Source organism: Oncorhynchus kisutch, linkage group LG12, assembly GCF_002021735.2.
Source record: "Oncorhynchus kisutch isolate 150728-3 linkage group LG12, Okis_V2, whole genome shotgun sequence".
Lineage (NCBI taxonomy): Eukaryota > Metazoa > Chordata > Actinopteri > Salmoniformes > Salmonidae > Oncorhynchus > Oncorhynchus kisutch.
In genome coordinates, this window is record NC_034185.2 from 57,001,311 (window position 1) to 57,024,870 (window position 23,560).

The window sequence follows — 23,560 nt, forward strand, 5'->3', positions numbered from 1 at the left end:
TAAATCCAGATCTAAAATCTCACCTAATTACTGTAGGTCAGATGCTCGTAACATTTATATTTACCTAGTCTGTCCACGAGAAATTCAAGTTACCAAGTGAAAGCAGTTTTTGATCAGACACCTGTATTAGAGCCTATAGACACCTATATAATCCATGACGACAGTGCCCTCCCCTTGACCCCATTAAACGACTGTCAACGTAATTAGTGAACAAGGCCAGACAGTGACTGACTGAGGGTGCAGAATTTCCTTAAGCCTCTAGTAATTATGCTAGATAATTAAAAGTAATTGTGTCATTTAATGGAAGCCGAACCCTTTCACACCACAGTTGTATTAATTAAATGTTGCAGGCAACAACAGCTGTGAATGATGCATTGATAAAACACTAGGCCTGAATACTATATATATATATATTTGTTTTGCAGATTATAGTAATTGGTTTAGCAACATGAGTAAGTAGGTCAAGTACCGGGGTTACCAAAGGTTCATTCAACTATTGTCTATGCTCTGAATGCTAGTCACCTTAGCAGCAGTCCTGGTTTATCGTATAGGCCTTATAAACAGTGCTACGTGGATGTAGGCCTACGGCAGGCCTTCAACTTGTCCAGCTCCAGACCCAAATGAGCCTAAAGTATCAGCGGTTGCCAGTTACTATTAATTGGGTCATTCTAGTATTGTGCAGCTTAGATGCATGGTAGGCAGTAGTCTTAGTAGCAGTCCTAGTCCATTGTATAATAGACCTATGGCAGTGCTATGCGGATGTATCGTAACCGTGAGTGCCAGTTAATTTCTAGCCAACAGACCGACCGGTCCCTCCGTGTTTCCTCAGTGTCCTTAACTCAACCTGACCTGAGATGACCCATGTAGATGGTGTGTGGAGCCACTCATGCTCTCGTTGCCCCGTGGCACTAAAGGCCTCGATCACCACCCATCTACTTCCTCTTCCAGGCTGATACCTTTGTTCTTTGACATCAATGCAAAGAGGGTTCCGAGCACTGGGTCGCTGGGTAGGATCCACCTTAAGTGTTTAACCAAATAACACCGCCAGGCCAATCAGATGGGCTTTATCAATGTTATCACTGGCCCATTGGTTTGTGGTTGATATGTGCAGGGGCAGTGTTGATAAAGTTGTGGTGTGGGGTGTGTGTGTGTGTACTGTTGATGTGTGTATGGGTGTTGTGACTGCGCTTTGCAGAACGTTTTTGAAGAAAATATAGTTTGTGTGTTTTGACTGATAGGTATCTGAAATTACATTTGTGTGACTATCTACCACACCAAGTCAGATTAAATTGCGTAGGTCTATATTATGCTAAATATGCAAGTGTGCCAATTATCCTACACCTACAGTATGCATGTCATTACATAGACTGTTGAATTATTGCATCACAAATAGTAGAATTCCTATAGAGGGACTAAGCACTGTGGTTGTCGTGGTAAAGCGGGAAGTTCAACCTGTAGGGGCAGATGTGGTTGCTGTGGTTACTAGGTTAACCTTTAGGATCGGCAGTGAGTCAGGGGACTTTATAAAAACAGCAAATCATGCGCACACTGTTGTGACAGACAGGGCAGTTGGGAAATCCAAGAGGGTTGTATATGTGTACCTATTAGCCCCAGAAACAGGCACTGAAGCACTTTCTCATTTGTTTAATTTGGAAGAGAAGTCACGTTTGTTTTGGCCCACTGCCGGAAAGGTTTATTTTCAAAACCGCTCTATAAAAGAACGCTGCCCCTTCCTTCCAAATAGAAATCAATTATATTGTCTTTGATGTTCATGTTTTTAAATGTCAATTGTAAAGTATTTTGTCTGTAATGTCTTTTTCGCTATGTGTTGGACCCCAGTAAGACTAGCTGTCACCACTGGCGTTGACTAATGGGGATCCTAATGAATAAAATGGAGGTCCAAGAGCACATCGGCCACTAGATGTGTGTGTGAGAGGGAAGGATGGAGAGGTAGGTTAAAGAATGGGGACTATACCTTCATGGGTATAGACTATACCTTCATGTTGAAATAAAGCCTAATTAGAATGTCCCGGTGAAAGAATAATGACCATGGAGACATGTAAGGCTGTGAGCCTGGGGTAAAATAACAGACGTTTGAGATAATAGGGGAGTAGATGGGAAACCCAGATCAACTTGGTTGGGGGGTGCCTATTCCCTCTCTTTGAATACAAAATGTATAGGAGTGTGTGTGTGTTTGAATGACTTCAAGGTGTACCATGAATCTAATAGGAACGTGTTGAGAACCTCTATTGAAAAATACCACTGACAGACGTCGTCATTGAAAACAAATTACTGCTTTTCATTCTGAGCCTGTGTCAAATTCTCCAGCGTTTTTTACATTTTTTCTAGTGAAAGCCATTTAGGAGCCGACTGCCTTCATTCAACAACAACAGTCGTTACACAGCTGTATGCAGCCAAGGTGGCCTATGTCAAAAGACATTGCCTGGCTAGAATAGACATACCACTGGCAGGATCTCCGTTGTCGTCGTGTGTGCGTGTGACGCTCGGTAAACACTAAATATAGCCTAGCCTAATGACACAAGTGTCTTAGACAACGCCTCTTCACTCAATGCGGGACAGATATCGAAACACGAGCCACGGTCTCAAGTTCAGACTATTTAAATAGGAACTGCTTAAAGGCTACAGTACTGTATGGCCTAAACCTGAATCTGTGGAGGACATGGGCCTCTCAGACTCTTCTTTCAAGGACGTTCTCAGTATCTGGCAACCTGGGCCAAAAAAGAAAGAAAAGCTGATCAAAAGAGTCTCCCATAGGGAGACATCGTATTCCCCACATAGTAATATCCCCATAGCAGTTTTATGCTCCAGTTGACAGACAGGGTCCGCTCATAGGCCGGTTGCCAGATGATGTCACAAACGCAACAAAAATGAGACATCAATGGAGTCCGTTCAGGAACTCCCTCGGTTGCCATGTAATGTAATGGAGTTCTCTCTCCTGGAGCTGGTTGAGCACTTACAGTAGTAATGTAGCCGTAGCCCTTTTACGATGATTGCAGGAGATTTTATATTGTATTAAAGTATAGCATTATAGAAAGAAAACTATGTACAAAATGTGTTTTTGGTATCATTATAAAAGTATAATGTTGATTTGATCTGTTCCTTGGTATACGAAAACATTATGATGTAATAATGGTCCACCATGTCCATCAGTGCACATTCACATTCTAGGAATGCTTCTATGGAGTACAAATAGAGGCAATGGTTTCTTGGATTAAATCAAATCAATTTGTATTTGTCACATGCGCCAAATACAACAGGTGTAGACCTTACAGTGAAATGCTTACTGACAAGCCCTTAAACCAACAATGCAGTCTTTTTTGAAATACCTAAAAAAAAGTAAGAGATAAGAATAACAAATAAAGAGCAGCAGTAAATAAAACAATAGCGGGGCTACATACAGGGGGTACCGGTACAGTCAATGTGCGGGGGCACCGGTATAGAGGTAATGTGTACATGTAGGTAGAGTTACTAAAGTGACTATGCATAGATAACAGAGTAGCAGCAGCGTAGGGGGTACTCTTGATGGTGCAGCTGTAAAACCTTTTGAGGATCTGAGGACCCATGCCAAATCTTTTCAGTCTCCTGAGGGGAATAGGTTTTGTCGTGCTCTCTTCACAACTTTCTTGGTGTGCTTGGACTATGTTAGTGATGTGGATACCAAGGAACTTGAAGCTCTCAACCTGCTCCACTACAGCCCCGTCGATGAGAATGGGGGCGTGCTCGGGCCTCCTTTTCCTGTAGTCCACAATCATCTCTTTTGTCTTGATCACGTTGAGGGAGAGGTTGTTGTCCTTGCACCACACGGTCAGGTCCCTGACCTCTTCCCTATAGGCTGTCTCATCATTGTTGGTGATCAGGCCTACCACTGTTGTGTCATCAGCAAACTTAATTATGGTTTTGGAGTCGCGCCTGGCATGGCAGTCATGAGTGGACAGGGAGTACAGGAGGGGACTGAGCACGCAACCGAGGGGCCCTGTGTTGAGGATCAGCGTGGCAGATGTGTTGTTACCTACCCTTACCACCTGGGGGCGGCCCGTCAGCAAGTCCAGGATCCATTTGCAGACGGAGGTGTTTAGTCCCAGGGTCTTTAGCTTAGTGATGAGCTTTGAGGGCACTATGGTGTTGAACACTGAGCTGTAGTCAATGAATAGCATTCTCACATAGGTGTTCCTTTTGTCCAAGTGTGAAAGGGAAGTGTGGAGTGGAATAGATTGCATCATCTGTGGATTTGTTGGTGCGGTATGCAAATTGGAGTGGGTCTAGGGTTTCTGGGACAATGTTGATGTGAGCCATGACCAGCCTTTCTGGCAAGTGTCTTCACTGACATTTTCAATCTTAGTGTTCTTGAGCAAAGAGACTAAGTTAACCTGCCAAAATGGTGGTGTTGGAGTCACGCCATCAAGCTGCACCATCAAGACCAGCCTGCCATGGGTCGGTAGTCATTTTGGCAGGTTACCTTAGTCTCTTTGCTCAAGAACACTAAGATTGAAAATGTCAGTGAAGACACTTGCCAGTTGGTCAGCGCATGCTCGGAGTACATGTCCTGTTAATCCGTCTGGCCCTGCAGCCTTGTGAATGTTGACCTGTTGAAAAGTCTTACTCACATTGGCTACTGAGAGCATGATCAAAGTCTTTCGGTACAGCTAGTGCTCTCATGCATGTTTCAGTGTTACTTGCCTCGAAGCGAGCATAGAAGTTATTTAGCTCGTCTGATAGGCTCATGTCACTGGGCAGCTCTCAGCTGTGCTTCCCTTTGTAGTCTGTAATAGTTTGCAAGCCCTGCCACATCCGACAAGTGTCGGAGCCGGTGTAGTACGATTCGATCCTAGTCCTGTATTGACGCTTTGCCTGTTTGATGGTTCGTCAGATGGCATAGCAGGATTTCTTATAAGCTTCAGAGTTAGAGTCCCACTTCTTGAAAACGGCAGCTCTACCCTTTAGCTCTGTGCGAATGTTGTATGTAATCCATGGCTTTTGATTGAGGTATGTACATACAGGCACTGTGGGGATGACGTCCTTGATGCACTTATTGATGAAGCCAGTGACTGAATTGGTGGACTCAATGCCATCGGAAGAATCCTGGAACATATTCCAGTCTGTGCTAGCAAACCAGTCCTGTAGATTAGCATCTGCTTCATCGGACCACTTTTTTTTATAGACCAGGGAGCACCAGTGATTCACTTTAATTTTTGCTTGTAAGCAGGAATCAGGAGGATAGAATTATGGTCAGATTTGCCAAATGGAGGGCAAGGGAGAGCTTTGTACACTTCTGTGTAGAGTAAAGGGGGTCTAGAATGTTTTTTCCCCCACTCTGGTTGCACATTTATCATGCTGATAGAAATTAGGTAAAACTTAAATTTAAGTTCCCCTGCATTAAAGCCCCAGGCTACTAGGAGCTCCGCCTTCCTGTTTGCTTATGGCGGTGTACAGCTCAGAGTGCGGTTTTAGTCCCAGCATCGGTCTGTGGTGGTATGTAGACAGCTACAACAAATACAGATAAACTCTGTAGGTACATAATGTGGTCTACAGGTTGTCATGATGCTCTACCTCAGACGAGACTTCCTTAGATATCGTGCACCAGCTGTTTACATATATGCATAGGCTCCCGCCCTGTGTCTTAGCAGAGGCTGCTGTTCTATCCTGCTGATAGTGTATAACCTGTCAGCTGTATGTTCTTAATGTCGTCGTTCAGCCACGACTTGGTGAAACATAAGATATTACAGTTTTTAATGTCCCGTTGGTAGGATATACATGCTTTCAGTTCGTCCCATTTATTTTCCAGCGATTGAACGTTAGCTAGCAGGACAGAAGGCAAAGGCAGATTAGCCACTCCTTGCCTGATCTTCACAAGGCACCCGGATCTTTTTCCGCAAAATCTCCGTTTCCTTCTCCAGCGAAAGCTGGGGATCTGGGCTTGGTCGGGTGTCTGTAGTATCTCCCTCCCGTCTGACTCAATGAAGAAAAACTCGTCATCTAATCTGAGGTGAGTAATCGCAGTTCTGATGTCCAAAAGCTCTTTTCGGTCTTAAGAGATCGTAGCAGCAACATTATGTACAAAACAAGTTATGAAAAAACAAACAAAATAGTATGGTTGGTTAAGAGCCAATAAGACGGCGCCGGAGGGGAAGGATGCCATCTTCATATTTATTATAGTTGAGGACTAGGTGATGAATCTGGAAATGTGGAAATCTGTTAGAGTAAGTTGAGTTTCTAAGTATGTGAACGAATAGATTCTCTGTAGAGCCGATGAGGATAAACAATATTTTTCCAGTTCATATAAAGTGTACGGGGCTAAATCCCTGGAAAAGGAATTCATCACTTATCAGCAAACACACCTTTTGTAAATGTTGAGAAACATCAAATCCACACTCATCCACCAATACATACAGGAACAAACTAAATACTGTACATGTACACACAATTTGGAGTGTGTAACTTCCTGACAATTATTAACAGGATTCATGGGAATGAGCTGGATACTGGATAGAAGGGCTCCAAGACAAGTTTTCCTTTTTTCAGAGTCTGAACCATCCAGTGAGGGGGCGGGAAGAGGGCATGAGGGGGGGTGGGGTTAGCGTTGTGTGTTTCCTGTGTCGCAGTTTACTGTTTTTTAGAGCAAGAAAAATGGGCTTATGTAAGAGTCATGTGATTTAGACAGAAATAGTGGAGGACTGGAGGGAGCTAGACCTAGCTACAGCTGCTGCCTCTCCTCTCCTCTCTCCCCTGGCAGAGATCAGACTACACACACACACACACACACACACACACGGTATGGTCACACATACTGTACATTGACAAACAGTTATGCATGCATGCACACAGAAGGCCAATGCAAGAATACGCTTGCATGCCAACACTCCCACACACATGCTCAGAAACGAGCATGCATGCATGCAGGTACGCACGTACAGTAGGCACTCTCACACAAAAACACACATACATGTACCAGTGGAGGCTGCTGAGGGGAGGACGGCTCATAATAATGGCTGAACTGGAGCAAATGGAACGGCATCAAACACCTGGAAACCATGTGTTTAATGTGTTTGATACCATTCCACTGATTCCGCTCCAGCCATTACCACGAGCCCGTCCTCCCCAATTAAGGTCCCACCAACCTCCTGTGGCACGTACGCAGACCCCCACTTTCATAGACACTCAGACTTTGTCAACATCAGATGAAATGTAATGAACTAAAGTCACTGTATCCTGTTTTCTGGCTGTACTCGGTGCATCTCGCTTGGCCACTTCCTGTGGCTGTGACATACCATAGTGAAGGTTTTCGGGCCATAGCTTGGGTCAGTGTGTGTGTGTGTGTGTGTGTGTGTGTGTGTGTGTGTGTGTGTGTGTATGACAGTCACAGTGTTTGTGTGTGTATGTATGGCTTCCGTGGTGCGGCGAGCAGGCGCGCTGAGCTGGCCGTCCCTGGCCCGGGGAACGAATGCGTGTGTGGGGGCGCGTGTGGCACTCTGAGGCTGGCGGACGTGTAGAGAGGAAAAGAAGAGGGGTGAATAGAGGAGAGGAAGAGGAGACGTACAGCGCTGGTCCAGTGGAGCGGAAGCTGGCTCTCTGAAACAGGAGATCATTTGGTTTAGCTGTGGGCTAGGCAGGGAGGCAGAGGGGGATTCTCTGCCTGTTAGCGTCACTGTCAGAGACTGGAGCAGCCCAGGCACTAGTCAGAGAGAGAGAGATAGAGAGAGAGAGATAGAGAGACCGACACACGGACACACACGCATAAACGGGGTGCGCACACACACACAACCGATGCCTCAGCCAGCCACACTTGTGTTTAGATATAGTACCCATGTACCATACAGAGACACCATTAGTAACCATTTATAGTTCTAGTGGAATAATTCCATTTGATGTTATGTGCAGTCAATTCTAAAGCCTACGTTTCTATGATGTAATATTCATATCATATCAGACCATACTGACCAGTTGAGGAAATTCTCAGTATATGTACTGTATATGTCTGTGTGCAAGAATGGCTTAAGGTATCAAGATTTCTTGGTATTTTAGGTTGTTACAGTACATTATGGAAACACTCCAATGCATTTGAGTACAGATGTAGGATCTTAACTTGAGCCAGTTTTCTACAGCAGGAAAATAATCCCGCCAACAGGATTTCAACGATTATGTTGATTATAATTAATGGACATTTTTGTTGGAGTTGATAAAATGTTCGTTAGGGAAAATCAAATCTAAAGTGTCAGTCTAAATAACTTCAGAAGCATTTTTAAACATTAAGTACACAACGTTTTCCTGCAATAGGGTGATCAAATTAAGATCCTACATCTGTAAGTTATCCTATTGTCCTCCATATGTCTGCCGTCTTGTTTCTCAGCATTTGGCTCACTATTAAACTTCCTGTCTTCCTGTCTGTGTCTGTGTCTGTGTGTGTGTGTGTGTGTGTTAAGGCCAGCACAACTACCTGTGTGCCGGAAGAAATGACTGTATCATCGATAAGATCCGGAGGAAAAACTGTCCGGCCTGTCGAGTACGGAAGTGTCTCCAAGCCGGGATGAATCTCGGAGGTACGGAATCATAAATGCCAGATATCCTAAATCTGAACCGATGCATCCGAAATAGCACCCTATTCCAAGGAAATGGGAGCTTTCTAGGACTAACGGCTATTATTGCTGAGCGGCCAATCAGATTCCTAGTCTGATCATAGGCGGGTTCAATATGTCGGTGCCCCGACTAGTTCGTAGAACCGTAAAAACAACAAAGTTGAGGGTTAGTGTGTGGAGTCAAATTGGTGCTACTTTGAGACTTTCTGTATCATTACAGAATCCACAGCCAAGTTTGAAGGCCAATATTAACGTGTGATACAGAGTTTGGATACTGCCAGGGAACCAAAATAGACTTGCTTATACAGCAAGAAAAGGTTTTCCGTTTTACCGCTATTGCAATATACAGAACAAATGTTTTCCTTACTGTACATTGTCAAAGGTGGACAGTCTCCAAATCCTGATTCACTTCCTAACATACTTTCCCTCAAAGTTACAATGTCCCTGGAGAGAGGCAGAAAACACTTCTGTTAGGATATCTTGAGCACTACTACATCTGACAAACAGAAATCAAAGTGCCGATAAAATATTCTATTTGAATTTTTGATTTAACCTTTAACTAGGCAAGTTAGTTAAGAACAAATTCTTATTTTACAATGACTGCCTCCCCTAACCACACCCTCCCCTAACCACACCCTCCCCTAACCACACCCTCCCCTAACCACACCCTCCCCTAACCACACCCTCCCCTAACCACACCCTCCCCTAACCACACCCTCCCCTAACCACACCCTCCCCTAACCACACCCTCCCCTAACCACACCCTCCCCTAACGATGCTGGGACAATTGTGCGCCGCCCTATGGAATGGTCAACACGACACTTAGCTTCCAAAAGTCCAACAATTGCCAAACAAAGTTGAGCTCAAATTCAGCTTGAATATTTGTAGCTACTTCAGTACGTACACTACTTTACATGCTCTCCTCTCAACAGAACATTTTGAAACAACACAATGCAGAAACATCATGGTAAGTTGTACTTTAAGTAGCGTCATTCCCTCTTCCTCCCTACAGCGCGGAAGTCGAAGAAGCTAGGCAAGCTGAAGGGTGTGAACGAAGACTCGACCCCCACCAAGGAGGGGGGGCAGACGTGCCCTGGATCCGGAGGGGGGTACTTGTCCTCGGGAGAGAAGGAGCTGAGCACCAGCCCCACTAACGCCCTGGTGCCCCACGGCCCTGGAGGTGGGCTGGTGACCCCCTACCTGCCCCCCTCCATCTGCAGCGTGTTGGAGCTGATTGAGCCAGAGGTGGTGTTTGCGGGCTACGACAACACCCAGCCTGACACCACCGACCACCTGCTGTCCAGCCTCAACCAGCTGGCTGGGAAACAGATGATCCGCGTGGTCAAGTGGGCCAAAGTACTTCCAGGTTAGAGTGAGATACAGTATCTTCCTTTTTTTTCCTAATATTTTTGATGGCTTTGGTGGAGGCCAAACTACATCCAGGTTAGACAGACATGGGGGTTCTGGATGGGATTGGGCGGTTACGGATGTAAGGAAGAGTGGCTTCCTTTCCTATACAGTAATATCTTTGATGGGGACATCTGAAACAGATAAATGTCTAGAGTCAACTTATTCCGATCCTATTCCGTTCTAAATGCTTGGGGGCAGAGACATGGGTAAATCTCGAGTGGGCGTATTGGCTGTTAGTGATTTCTCCTATCATGTATTTTATACTCCAGGGATATTTTGACATGGTGTGGTATTAACATTTGCGCCTTCTGAATATATTCTGCAGTAATTTTCCCGATCTCGTTAGGAAATTATTCCGCAATGCTTTAATGAGATTAGCGATAGCATCCTATTTAAAGCCAAAATGTAATCAAGATTTGGAAACAGAGCTAATTTACATTCATCAGCATTTTATAAATAATGTAAATCGAACTCGTTTACGCAAGATTTTACTTTTAATATACCATTTTTTTTTTTTTTTAAAGGTGAGTAAGTTCCTAAAAACTGTCAGTTGGTGAAATATTCAAAAGATGCCTTACAGTCACAGGTACCTCTTTGATGCCGTTTAATTCGCTGTATTGCAAATACTTGATACCTCTTCCAGGGTGTCTGCTTGCAGTATCCGGGCGTATAAATAGAAAGACAGACAGTAGGTGGAAACCAGCCCCTCTCTCTCCCCTTTCCTTCTCTCTCTGAGTCTCTGACTTTGAAAGTTCCACAGCATTCAGTTTACATTTGGACTTAGCTCTGCTAATAGAAGCTCAGAAACTCAACTCCAGAAGACTCACACTAATAAGGCAGACTGCTTTGCGCTACATGGCTGCTGTAGACTATATACAAGCCTTGGTCTGGACAGCCCAGTGCCACAGTACACAGGAAGCCTAGTATATGCTGTGTGCAGCATCCTGTACTGTAGTCACTGTAAACTATTGACTTGTTGAGTGTCTTCAGTCTTCAAGCACTTTGATGGGCGACCCAAAAGTTAATCTTTTAATAAGCATCTTAGACCCAGCTATAGATTATTCCAGGGAGCACCATTGACATACAGTAAGCCAGTTATTTGAATCAAGAGCTTTGAGTCTTTAAAAAAAAAAAAGCCACAGGCGTAGCCAGCAATACAACCCACACACTAATTCAACAATGAATTGATACCGTGACACATCGCGGGCTTGGCAGCGGCTGCATGGCTGACGACTGACATGCAAAGCCTGGAATAGTACCTAAGCTCTGATCAGTCACTTTCAGTTGCAGCATTGGCATCCTCGTTGGGACTCTGCATTATGAGGCAGAGTTCATATGTAATGCTCTGTATAAAGTCGGAGTGAGAGATTGGCAACTTTCCCATTAGTCTATTTAAGGGCCCACATAGACAACAAGGCCAATAATTAGAAGCCTTGGGGGATTTTGTGTAAAACAAAACAACACCGGGTGAATACTCTGCAGTGGTTTGTTCATGTCTGAACAAATATTGGTGCTGCTAGGCACCTTGCCATATGCGTATACACACACGTACACACACACACACACACACACACACGACAGAGAGGAAAGACTGGGTGAATGCCTCATGGGTTGTTGTACCTGTGTCTCTAGGTAAGTCACTGGTCCTGCATTCACTACTGTACTCAATTTAAGACTCACTACCTCACCATTTCCCTTCCCATCAGTCCCCTCGATTCAATTCAATAGCCTTCATTAACAGAGGATGTCAGGGACTTTCATTGCCAAATCAAACATGCAGGAACATATCACATCAATAATCGTTCCCTCTCACTTCCAGGTTTCCGGGGCCTGCCCATAGAGGACCAAATCACCCTGATCCAGTACTCTTGGATGTGTCTGTCCTCCTTCAGTCTCAGCTGGAGGTCCTACAAACACACCAACGGACAGATGCTCTACTTCGCCCCCGACCTCGTCTTCAACGAGTAAGTCTGTCTACCACCGACCTAGTCGTCTCGCTCGCCACACTTTACAGATATGCAGTATTCAGAAGAAAAAAAAGTTAGTTCCGAACAAAGCCAAACGGCAAGTCCATAGTTCCTTCTACTTCTCTGAGCGACGACGGGCTTGAACAAAAACTGCTCAGTATCTTGACTGAAAGTCGGATAACCCTGCTCCCTAAAGCAAAGGCTTTTGTACGTACCGAACGGCTCCTCGATCCCCAGAGCACAGTTGATCAGAGCGGAGAGTCAATGGGGCATGTGATCCGCTCTAATATATTTGAACAGGAGAAGGAAATGTATATGGGGCAGCTGCGTATTGGAGCTGTGGTGCATGACTGGTGCATTGAAGTGGAGGGTAATGGTATGGGACCTGGACAGGTCCAGGGCAGAGGGAGAATACTGGCCCCTACAGGTGGCTGGGGAAAGTGCATCAATCCCAGATGGAGTGGAATTGATAGTTGGCTTATTTGATTTTGTAAAAGAAGGACTTCAATCCAATGGTTTTCTGGGACACACAAAAAGACAGACAATAGTGAAGTTATTGCAGAGACCAAGTATGTTTGGATACAATGCCATTACATGTTAAGTAAAATGAGAAAGTTACAGTCTATCATTTAACTAATTCCATCCATGATCAAAGTTACCTACAGTAGATGTCTTCCTAAGCATGTGCTGCTGATACATATTCTAAGACCTTCTGAAATGCCTGTGTGTGACGCAGTTACAGTGGAACTGCCTGTCTGAGTGACAGATGGTCCAGGTATTCTGGGTGACAATCCCCATGAGAAGTATCCTACACCAACTTGATTTACTGCATGGCCTGGATGTCGGCTAGAATGTCCAGTGCTCTGTCACGAAAACCTGCATGTCACCCTAGTGTCCCCACTATCCCCAGTGTGTCAGTGACTGACCATGGTATCAGGCCAAGGTCCCCAGTTAGGAGGAAGGCAAAGCATGTCCCTGTAGAGATAGACGTATAGAGAAACCAACCCGTCTGTCGGCCTATAGAGTAGAGAAACCAACCCGTCTGTCGGCCTATAGAGTAGAGAAACTAACCTGTATGTCTCTAAAGGAGACGTAGAGTAGGGAAGCTACTCGATCACTCAAACTGTCTGTCGGCCTACCTTTGTCTGCCCGTTTGTCTTAGTCTTATGGTCTGCCCCTCTGTCTGCCAGTCAGTTAACAGCGTCAGTATATCAAACAATCCATACTTTCTCCACGTTTGTTCATCTCTAGTCCTCGAGGAGGAAGCAGTTTGTTCATCTCTAGTCCTCGAGGAGGAAGCAGTTTGTTCATCTCTAGTCCTCGAGGAGGAAGCAGTTTGTTCATCTCTAGTCCTCGAGGAGGAAGCAGTTTGTTCATCTCTAGTCCTCGAGGAGGAAGCAGTTTGTTCATCTCTAGTTCTCGAGGAGGAAGCAGTTTGTTAACTGTATGATTTCTATGGCTCCTTTAGTGACTTCCTTGTCTTGACATTGTTTAATGAATTGATTGCCTGGAGCTGGATAGTCCGCCCACTTGGATTTTTCATCCTAATTCAGTTAGGTCTACTGATTGAGACAACAACAAAAAGACAAATGTGCTTGATGTCAAAGACAAATACATCTAAATTAAAGAGAGACTGCCTTCAAATATGAGTCAGAAACGGTTATTCTAGTGTCAAAATTGACTACAACGTGTAAATAGGATAATTTGTCATACAGTCTCGTCTAAAATGGAGTTTGGAACCGCTGTGTGTCACATGTAAATGAAGGTTGTGTTTTGATTTGGTGATTTGTCCATTTGTCCATTAACATGGGGTGAACAGCTGCAGTGATTGCTGTCTATCCAATAGCATAGACAGTGAGACAGACCTACCCAGCAACTCCCACTTTGTTTACATAAGACAACACACCACACATTCTTTACTTGAGAAATACTGCACCAAATACCTTAGATGTAACATTTCACTACTAAAACATTGTTGGCATAAACATACAAATGAATGAAAGGGATTATGAGGATGTGAAATAGGCTTCTGCATCTACAGTGTCTCATGGGGGACAAACGTCATTAACCAAATGCAGAATCGGTCAGGAACACACTTCCAAGACTGAAATCTCATCTAATGAGCAACAGAAAAAACACATGCCAATCTGTGTTCAGTGGCTCTTTAAACTTAATTTATGCATTAAAGTTTGATAATAGCTTGCAAAAGCTCTATTAAAACGATTGTTCCAAATTTTGGGCCCGTAGTGGGTGCATCTAGACCTAAACTGTAGTGATTGACGGAGGAGGGTCAAGAAGGTCATGCAAAGTTCCTTCTTGACCCAAGAGGACAGAAGATACAGGTATAAACAAGACTCTGAAAGACATTTGCCAATAATATCCAGGGACCAAGAAAAACAACTCCCAATACAAACTAGTGTATTTGAAGTGGGGGTTATAGAGTTGTAGTTGCTCTATCTATCAGGGATATTCACAGAAGTGAGTCTGACGTTCTACGTCCTCGCTCTTGCTTCCTGAATCTCTCTCCATGGCAACGGTAAGAGCCGGAGAGAGAAAAACCAGGGGCAGTGGGTTTCTTCTCATTTTGGGCAATGATTCAGCAAAATTGATTTCAGACAAAATATGTAGAGACTTTTTATAACTCAGACCCAAGGTTCTCCCAATAATTAATTGCAGTTTGCAGAACTCCAACACAATGCTACTCCTAAAACACATACATTTTTCATATGTTCTTAAGTCAGATAGACAAAGTCAGACAGAAAGAGAACGAGGCACACTCAGCTAAACCAAGCCTCGTGCAGCCAGATGTACATCGTATACAGTAAACTAATTGTACTAATTTGTATTTTAAACCTGCTTTATGCTTATGAGAACATATGCACCAATTCTACCTTGTTGCTACAAATCTGTTTCAGAATGTTAAGACCGGTTCTATCCAGAGCAGAATCTCCCTCTGTCCTAGTGTTACTATGTGGTTTCTGCAGTAGTATCAAATGAGCTGCCTCCCAAATCGCACCCTAGCCCCATAGGGCTCTGGTCAGAAGTAGTGCACTAAATAGGGCATGGGGTGCCATTTGCTATGCAGCTCCTATGGTGAACTCCCTTTCAAGTGGAGCCACACCGCTTGCATTTGATTATTCGAGTCTCGACATGATGGGTGATTTAAAGTGGAGAAGGTGGCTTCCAAAACCCATAAATCCCTGGGATTTGCAGCATCTGCATAACACATTGCTCATTAGCTCTCCCCCTCCATCCCACCCAACCTACTCTACTTTCCCCCGTTGTTGTTGGTTGCTGTTTTTGCACGTTGACAGGATTGAGATCAACTTCTCTGATATGGTTTGTGAGTGACTGTTTAGGACGGAGTGCGTATGCTAGTGTGTGTGTGTTTTCATGTACCATGACTAGGGTGATGCAGTAAGTCTTACCCAGCCTTTACACAGCGTACTGAAGCAGCTAAGTCATCTGCGTTGTGTTACTGTGTGTGTGCTCAGTGCTCTGCACTCTAGAGGAATTTGGCTCTCAACTCATCCTATCTCAGCGAATAGAATAAACTATGTGGAAAGATGTTCCAAAGGGTTGAGGCACAGTAGTATGTGTGTGTGTGTGTGTGTGTGTAGGGGGGAGGATACAAATATGTTATCATGTGGTGGATGGTGGGAAATGTACATAGAGTTTATATGGATGAGTCAGTGTTTTGGGGATGTTGGCTGTTTTTCATGGATATACAGTGGGGCAAAAAAGTATTTAGTCAGCCACCAATTGTGCAAGTTCTCCCCTTAAAAAGATGAGGCCTGTAATTTTCATCATAGGTACACTTCAACTGTGACAGACAAAATGAGAGAAAAAAATTCAGAAAATCACATTGTAGGATTTTTTATGAATTTATTTGCAAATGGTGGAAAATAAGTATTTGGTCACCTACAAACAAGCAAGATTTCTGGCTCTCACAGACCTGTAACTTCTTTAAGAGGCTCCTCTGTCCTCCACTCGTTACCTGTATTAATGGCACCTGTTTGAACTTGTTATCAGTATAAAAAAGACCTGTCCACAACCTCAAACAGTCACGCTCCAAACTCCACTATGGCCAAGACCAAAGGACACCAGAAACATGGTTGTAGACCTGCACCAGGCTGGGAAGACAATCTGCAATAGGTAAGCAGCTTGGTTTGAAGAAATCAACTGTGGAAGCAATTATTAGGAAATGGAAGACATACAAGACCACTGATAATCTCCCTCGATCTGGGGCTCCACACAAGATCTCACCCAGTGGGGTCAAAATGATCACAAAAATGGTGAGCAAAAATCCCAGAACCACATGGGGGGGACCTAGTGAATGACCTGCAGAGAGCTGGGACCAAAGTAACAAAGCCTACCATCAATAACACACTACGCCGCCAGGGACTCTGCAGTGCCAGACGTGTCCCCCTGCTTAAGCCAGTACATGTCCAGGCCCGCATGAAGTTTGAGAGAGCATTTGGATGATCCAGAAGAAGATTGGGAGAATGTCATATGGTCAGATGAAACCAAAATATAACTTTTTGGTAGAATCTCAACTCGTCGTGTTTGGAGGACAAAGAATGCTGAGTTGCATCCAAAGAACACCATACCTACTGTGAAGCATGGGGGTGGAAACAGCATGCTTTGGGGCTGTTTTTCTGCAAATGGACCAGGATGACTGATCCGTGTAAAGGAAAGAATGGGGCCATGTATCGTGAGATTGAGTGAAAACCTCCTTCCATCAGCAAGGGCATTGAAGATGAAACATGGTTGGGTCTTTCAGCATGACAATGATCCCAAACACACCGCCCGGGCAACGAAGGAGTGGCTTCGTAAGAAGCATTTCAAGGTCCTGGAGTGGACTAGCCAGTCTCCAGATCTCAACCCCATAGAAAATCTTTGGAGGGAGTTGAAAGTCTGTGTTGCCCAGCAACAGCCCCAAAACATCACTGCTCTAGGAGGAGATCTGCATGGAGGAATGGGCCAAAATACCAGCAACAGTGTGTGAAAACCTTGAAGACTTACAGAAAACGTTTGAGCTCTGTCATTGCCAACAAAAGGTATATAACAAAGTATTGAGATAAGCTTTTGTTTTTGACCAAATACTTATTTTCCACCATAATTTGCAAATAAATTCATTATAAATCCTACAATGTGATTTTTCTGGATTTTTTTTCTCACATTTTGCCTGTCATAGTTGAAGTGTACCTATGATTACAATTACAGGCCTCTCATCTTTTTAAGTGGGAGAACTTGCACAATTGGTGGCTGACTAAATCCTTTTTTGCCCCACTCTATGAGATTAGTTTGGCTGGACAATACAGTCAATGCTAATGGGAGCTTACTGAGCCATCCCACTTGGCACAGACGTCAATTCAACTTCTATTTCACATTAGTTCAATGGAATTTCATCGAACTGACTTGGAAACAACGTTGATTCAACCAGTGTGTTCCCAGTGGGAATGCACTCAGTTGTTTTTAGAGCTGACCTTACAGTGCTGTATAGTGAGAGCAAGAACCAATACGCCTCAGGCACTGACCAACCATCCTTTCTCCCCCAGGGACCGCATGCAGCAGTCAGCCATGTACGACCTGTGTCTGGGCATGAGGCAGGTGAGCCAGGAGTTTGTCAGGCTGCAGCTCACCTACCAAGAGTTCCTCTCCATGAAAGTGTTGCTGCTGCTCAGCACAGGTAAGTCAGCTGAAGGTGTGTGGAAGAGGGGGGGGGGGGGGGAGTGTGAGTTCCTTTGCTAGAAAAACATCCAACTCTAAGTGAGTGTGTGCATACAGCAGTGTGTGAGAGAGAGTGTGAGTGAGAAAGATAGTCTATATGGTGTGTGTGTGTGTGTGTTGCACCAATCAACAGCTAGCTGCAGTGAGGTAGTGTGTATCAGCCACATGTCAGTATACAAGCAGGTTGACAGAGTAAATAACAGGTACATCACTTGTCATTTGTTTGAGCTTGGAGTTGGAACACAAACAGGAACCAGGGAATAACAATAGGTGTACAGGGTCATGTCTATAATAAGCTGGAGTAGTATACATTCTAGGTATGCATGGCAAGCGGGATTGGGTGACACTACAGGATGCAACGATAATGCTATACCTCTGGCACACAACCTGTCATGACACTAATGTGCCAGAGAGAAAGAGAAGAGAGGGCAGTCGATGGAGAGCGAGAGGTAAAATTGTGAGAAAGTACACAGAAGAATCTCAGTGTGAGAGAGGGATTTACATTTTAGGCGTTTAGCAGACAGTCTTATCCAGAGCGATTTACAGTAGGGAGTGCACACATTTTTGTACTGGTCCCCCACGGGAATCGAACCCACAACCCTGTCATCGCAAGCGCCATGCTCTAACAACTGAGCCACACGGGGCATGAAGAAAGAGACCCCCATATTGTTTCACCATATGGCAACTGAGAACAAGGTTCTTGTTGGCGTCCAGCAGTAAACGCAGTCGGGGCAGAGCAGGCAGAGCTACAGGAGGGCAAGGCTACATAGGCCAGTTATGGGAGCTATTTTGGGAGGCCAGGCTTCAGCCCTCTGCTCTGCTTTGAACTGCTGCCGTGCGGATTTGTAGGAATGTTTATTAGACTTGTCAGGCAGGGCCTCCGTTTGGAGGATGCTGGGTAGTCTCACGTGGAGCCAGAGGCAGCACTACTCAGCTTTCCATGGATTTCTGCCTGATTGATAATGGAAGCCTGGCTAGGAGTGTTGTTAGAGCAAACAGAGCGGAAAATGACAAACTATTAAAGGGATGCTTTGGGATTTTGACAATGAAGCCATTTATCTACTTCTGCAGAGTCGGATAAACTCATGGATTACATTTGTACGTCTCTGCATACAGAGGAAGGTATTAGAGGTAGTTTCGCGAGCCAGTGCTAACTAGCGTTAGCAATTGTGCAAATGCTAGTTAACAACTTCCTTCAAACTGCACAGAGAGACAAACATTGTATCCACAAGTTAATCTGGCTTTGGGGAAGTAAATACAGGGCTTCATTACAACAACAAAAATGCAGCACCTCCACCCCCAAACTACAGTGGGGAGAACAAGTATTTGATAACCTGCTAAATCGGCAGTGTTTCCTACTTACAAAGCATGCAGAGGTCTGTAATTTTTATCATAGGTACACTTCAACTGTGAGAGACGGAATCCAGAAAATCACATTGTCGCTGGGCAATACAGACTTTCAGCTCCCTCCAAAGATGTTCTATTGGATTCAGGTCTGGAGACTGGCTAGGCCACTCTAGGACCTTGAGATGCTTCTTACAGAGCCACTTAGTTGCTCTGGCTGTGTGTTTTGGGTCGTTGTCATGCTGGTAGACCCAGCAACGACCCATCTTCAATGCTCTTACTGAGGGAAGGAGGTTGTTGGGCAAGATCTCTCGATACATGGCCCCATTCATCCTCTCCTCAATACGGTGCAGTCGTCCTGTCCCCTTTGCAGAAAAACATCCCCAAAGAATGATGTTTCCACCTCCATGCTTCACGGTTGGGATGGTGTTCTTGGGGTTGTACTCATCCTTCTTCCTCCAAACACGGCGAGTGGAGTTTAGACCAAAAAGCTCTATTTTTGTCTCATCAGACCACACGACCGTCTCCCATTCCTCTGGATCATCCAGATGGTCATTGGCAAACTTCAGATGGGCCTGGACATGCACTGGTTTGAGCAGGGAGACCTTGCGCGCACTGCAGGATTTTAAACCATGACGGCGTAGTGTGTTACTAATGGTTTTCTTTGAGACTGTGGTCCCAGCTCTCTTCAGGTCATTGACCAGGTCCTGCCGTGTAGTTCTGGGCTGATCCATCACCTTCCTCATGATCATTGATGCCCCACGAGGTGAGATCTTGCATGGAGCCCCAGATCGAGGGTGATCGACTGTCATCTTGAACTTCTTCCATTTTCTAATAATTGCGCCAACAGTCGTTGCCTTCTCACAACTGCTTGCCTATTGTCCTGTAGCCAATCGCAACCTTGTGCAGGTCTACAATTTTATCCCTGATGTCCTTACACAGCTCTCAGGTCTTGGCCATTGTGTAGAGGTTGGAGTCTGTTTGATTGAGTGTGGACAGGTGTCTTTTATACAGGTAACGAGTTCAAACGGGTGCAGTTAATACAGGTAATGAGTGGAGAACAGGAGGGCTTCTTAAAGAAAAACAAACAGGTCTGTGAGAGCCGTAATTCTTAGTGGTTGGTAGGTGATGAAATACTTGTCATGCAATAAAATGCTAATTAAATTACTTAAAAATAATACGTGATTTTCTGGATTTTTTGGGGGATTCTGTCTCACAGTTGATGTGTACCTATGATAAAAATTACAGACCTCTACCTGCTTTGTAAGTAGGAAATACTGACGATGTTGCTGGTTTGAATATTGGAGCCGACAAGGTAAAACATTTTAAAATATTCTGTTGATGTGCACTTGCGCAAGGCACTTAACCCTAATTGCTCCAGGGGTTCTCCAGCGACACTGGCCATGACCCCACTCAGGGGATACGCATTAAAAACATTTGACTAAAATGTGTATCTTAAATGAGATCAATCAATGACATAACACACTTGTGTAATTTTAAAATTGCATTTTAGTCCCGAAATTCTAAACATTCCCAAAGGGCATTGACACTGGCCTGACATAACCGGAGTGTCAGTAAATGAATCTGAAAGCAGGAGTGCTGTTGGAGTGGAAGTGGGACGGTGGGGAGAGGATGGAATGAGAGAGCGAGTGAGCGAGAGAGGGATAGAAAACTGACAACACGAGAGCAGGGAGAGAGAGTAAGATGGAGGAAGAGGTAGAAAGAGCGAGAGAGAAACAGCACAGAACGAACGAGAGAGAGCTCTCTGGTCCGTCTGTTGTTGTTGCCTCTTCCCTCCTCATCCTCTAGAGCCTCTCCAAAGAGCCCTGCTGTACTTAATAAAGTCCAGTCAAGCACTGGGCAGCACTCCAAACCTGCTGTTTTTCTTCTACTTCCTTCAAACATGGCCCAAATGGAGGGAGAGAGAGTGCTGTGGGTATCTGACTGATTGTATGTGGCTGCATGAATCTGTCAGAAGTGTTTCAGTAGTGCCCATCAGAGATTGCATCCTACTGTAGGTCTTCTTGGGGATGATGATATTGAGGCTCTCATTTTAGCATCTCAATCCTTCTAGACCGAAGTGACTATGAATTTTATGTTGTTTACTTTTTAGGTTTGTAAAAGGCTATTTCATCCTCTTAATATTTGTGACTAACAGTGAAATGAGATCTGATACTTTCGAGGCAGAGAAAACATCTTCCTCCATATTTCTTGAACAGACAGACTGTCACCAACTAATGAAGAGAGATAAGGATAATATGTGTTGAGTTATTGTGGAAAGGTGTGTACAGAGAAGTAGTTGTGCGTGGTGTTTTTTGTATTTGACCTTGGTTAAGGGTTCACTTGCCCTGCAGTGTCTTATGAGACCCTGTAGAATGGGTGTGATCTGATAAAAACAGATGAACTCTTCGGCTCCAAAGTGACAGTGTATGGAAACATGATCCTTTAAAAAAATACTCCGTAATAGAACGCCGCCTAATAAATATTGTGGTGGATGATTGTCATAAAATGGTTTCTAGCCTTGATATGCATTAGCCTTGCTTGCTAGATGGTTGCTACACTAAATGGTAGATAACACGAGTTACCCCACAAAGTAAAGTGTTCTAAAACTAGTAAAAAAAAAGCACTATAATCATTATATAAACCACAATCCATTATTATAATCTGATTTATTTGTCAGAGATAATAATCCTTTGAGTGTTATTCATTAGTGGGGCTGTTTTTGACATTGTTTTATTAAACGTTTCCAGTGCGACAGGATGCGATATCTTTCTGGATTAAGTTTTTATCTAGGAGGAGAACAGTCTACAGGCATATTTTTACGGCAGTCTTTATTTATTGAAATACCCTGCATTTCCCTTTGTAAGCCGGTACATCATGGCTTGAATCAAGGCCAAGACAGTCTTGGAGGTATGAGCTGGTAAGATTAAAGCAGGAAGCTACATGTCGTGTGTTTAACGATACCCAATATAATATATAGGCTGTCATTGTGAAAATATCCTATGTACAGAACATATGAGGCAGAAGCAATGCAAGTATTTCTAGGTTGTGAAAAAATAAGAGGGTTTCAACAGGTTGCAATTCATAGAAAATCCTGGGTCATATTCATTAGGGAGCACCGTAGCAAAAGGTTATGCAATGGAAAATGAAAACAAGCGTTTCAGGTATAAGTTCAGGTATAGATAGTCCCTCCCTATTTCAGTCAGTTGTCTTCCATTTGGTGCTTATTATTTATTAAACCCGGGCTGCTTAAGAAATATGGATGTGCGTGCGTGTGAAATACAGCCTTGTTGACACATCTAGGTTGGGTACCTGCTTTGAGTAATTGCCCCTAAATGACTGCCGGCCACGCCCCTAAATGACACTGTCTGCTGGCCACACCCCTAAATGACAGTCTGCCGGCCCTAGACACAATGCCAACTGGAGCTGAATTAAATTAGGGACCGAGTCAGTGGGGCGAAAACAAAGGGCCCAAATGTGGCACTGGTTTTAGCATGTTCCTGTTAATAAGGGCCACAAAACAAGGCGCGAAACAGAAAGAACAGAATCCCTCTCTCTCGCCTTGATGCTTTTCCAGAGAGCTCTAGTTACTGCTTTGTCGTTCTTTTGCTCTTGGTCTCTGCTACGTTCTAGGCTAGGTTTGTGTGTGTGCGTCTGCATCTCTCACAGTGTCTATGCCTCTGTGTGTGTGTGTGTGTGGTGCCTGTGTACATACAACTGAGCATTGCCATTCGCTGAGCGATTTCCTCCAAGATGCAATGCTAACTGACAGGTCCTAGTCCTACTCTTGCATGTGGCTGTATGTTCTAAGAAACAAAAAGCCCTGTCAACTATTTTCTCACATGGCTCTCAGCACAGCAAGGTGTGTTTGTCTGCCACATGTTGGTTTGGGTTAAGGCTTCAAATGCAAAGCTTCAATCTAGGCTAATTAAACACAATCAAATCAAGTGTATTTGTCATATGTACATGACACACATGGTGTACACAGTACATGTTAATGTTTACTTGCAGGTGCACCACATTTACTACAGACGGAGTATCGTACAGATGTAGGATATTAATTTGAGCCAGTTTGCTACAGCAGGAAAAATAATCCTGCAGCAACAGGAAGTGTGAATTATAATGAATGGACATTGTTGCAGGGCCGGTAACAGAGAATCAGTTGGATGGGCATTTGATTTCTAAAAACGGGCCGTTTTTTTCCAGGAATTGCGTTATAGTAAAGACCACAGGCAGCTCAGTTTCAAGTTTAGGGAAGTCTATAATTTATCCTACCATTTCTACTTTCCAGTAATGGATTGTATTTTATATAAAAATGTTTGTGGAACAGTTTCATTTCAATTAAGTTTGTTTCTCAATTATTGTCACTTGGTTAATCATAAAAATCTGAATGAAAACGATCAAATCTAAATGTTTAAATTCAACTAAGGCACCAGCCTTTGCCATATAGACACACCGTGATCTTTGGCAGCTAAAGAAATGAGTGCATGTTACTCAGATAGCCTATTGGCCAAT

General features: G+C 44.1%; 1 protein-coding gene across 5 annotated transcripts in view; it reads left to right on the plus strand.

The window, feature by feature from the left end:
* The window catches only part of LOC109901290 (mineralocorticoid receptor), a 97,134-nt gene that overhangs the window by 61,036 nt on the left and 12,538 nt on the right, over positions 1-23,560 (plus strand). For 4 of the 5 annotated variants that reach the window (XM_031837873.1, XM_031837875.1, XM_031837874.1 and 1 more), the window contains exons 4-7: positions 8,439-8,555; positions 9,604-9,957; positions 11,821-11,965; positions 17,530-17,660. In XM_031837873.1, the coding sequence (XP_031693733.1) occupies positions 8,439-8,555; positions 9,604-9,957; positions 11,821-11,965; positions 17,530-17,660 (747 nt within the window). Of the gene's footprint in view, positions 1-8,438; positions 8,556-9,603; positions 9,963-11,820; positions 11,966-17,529; positions 17,661-23,560 lie in introns of those variants that run through there. The other variant, XM_031837877.1, reaches the window with a different exon arrangement.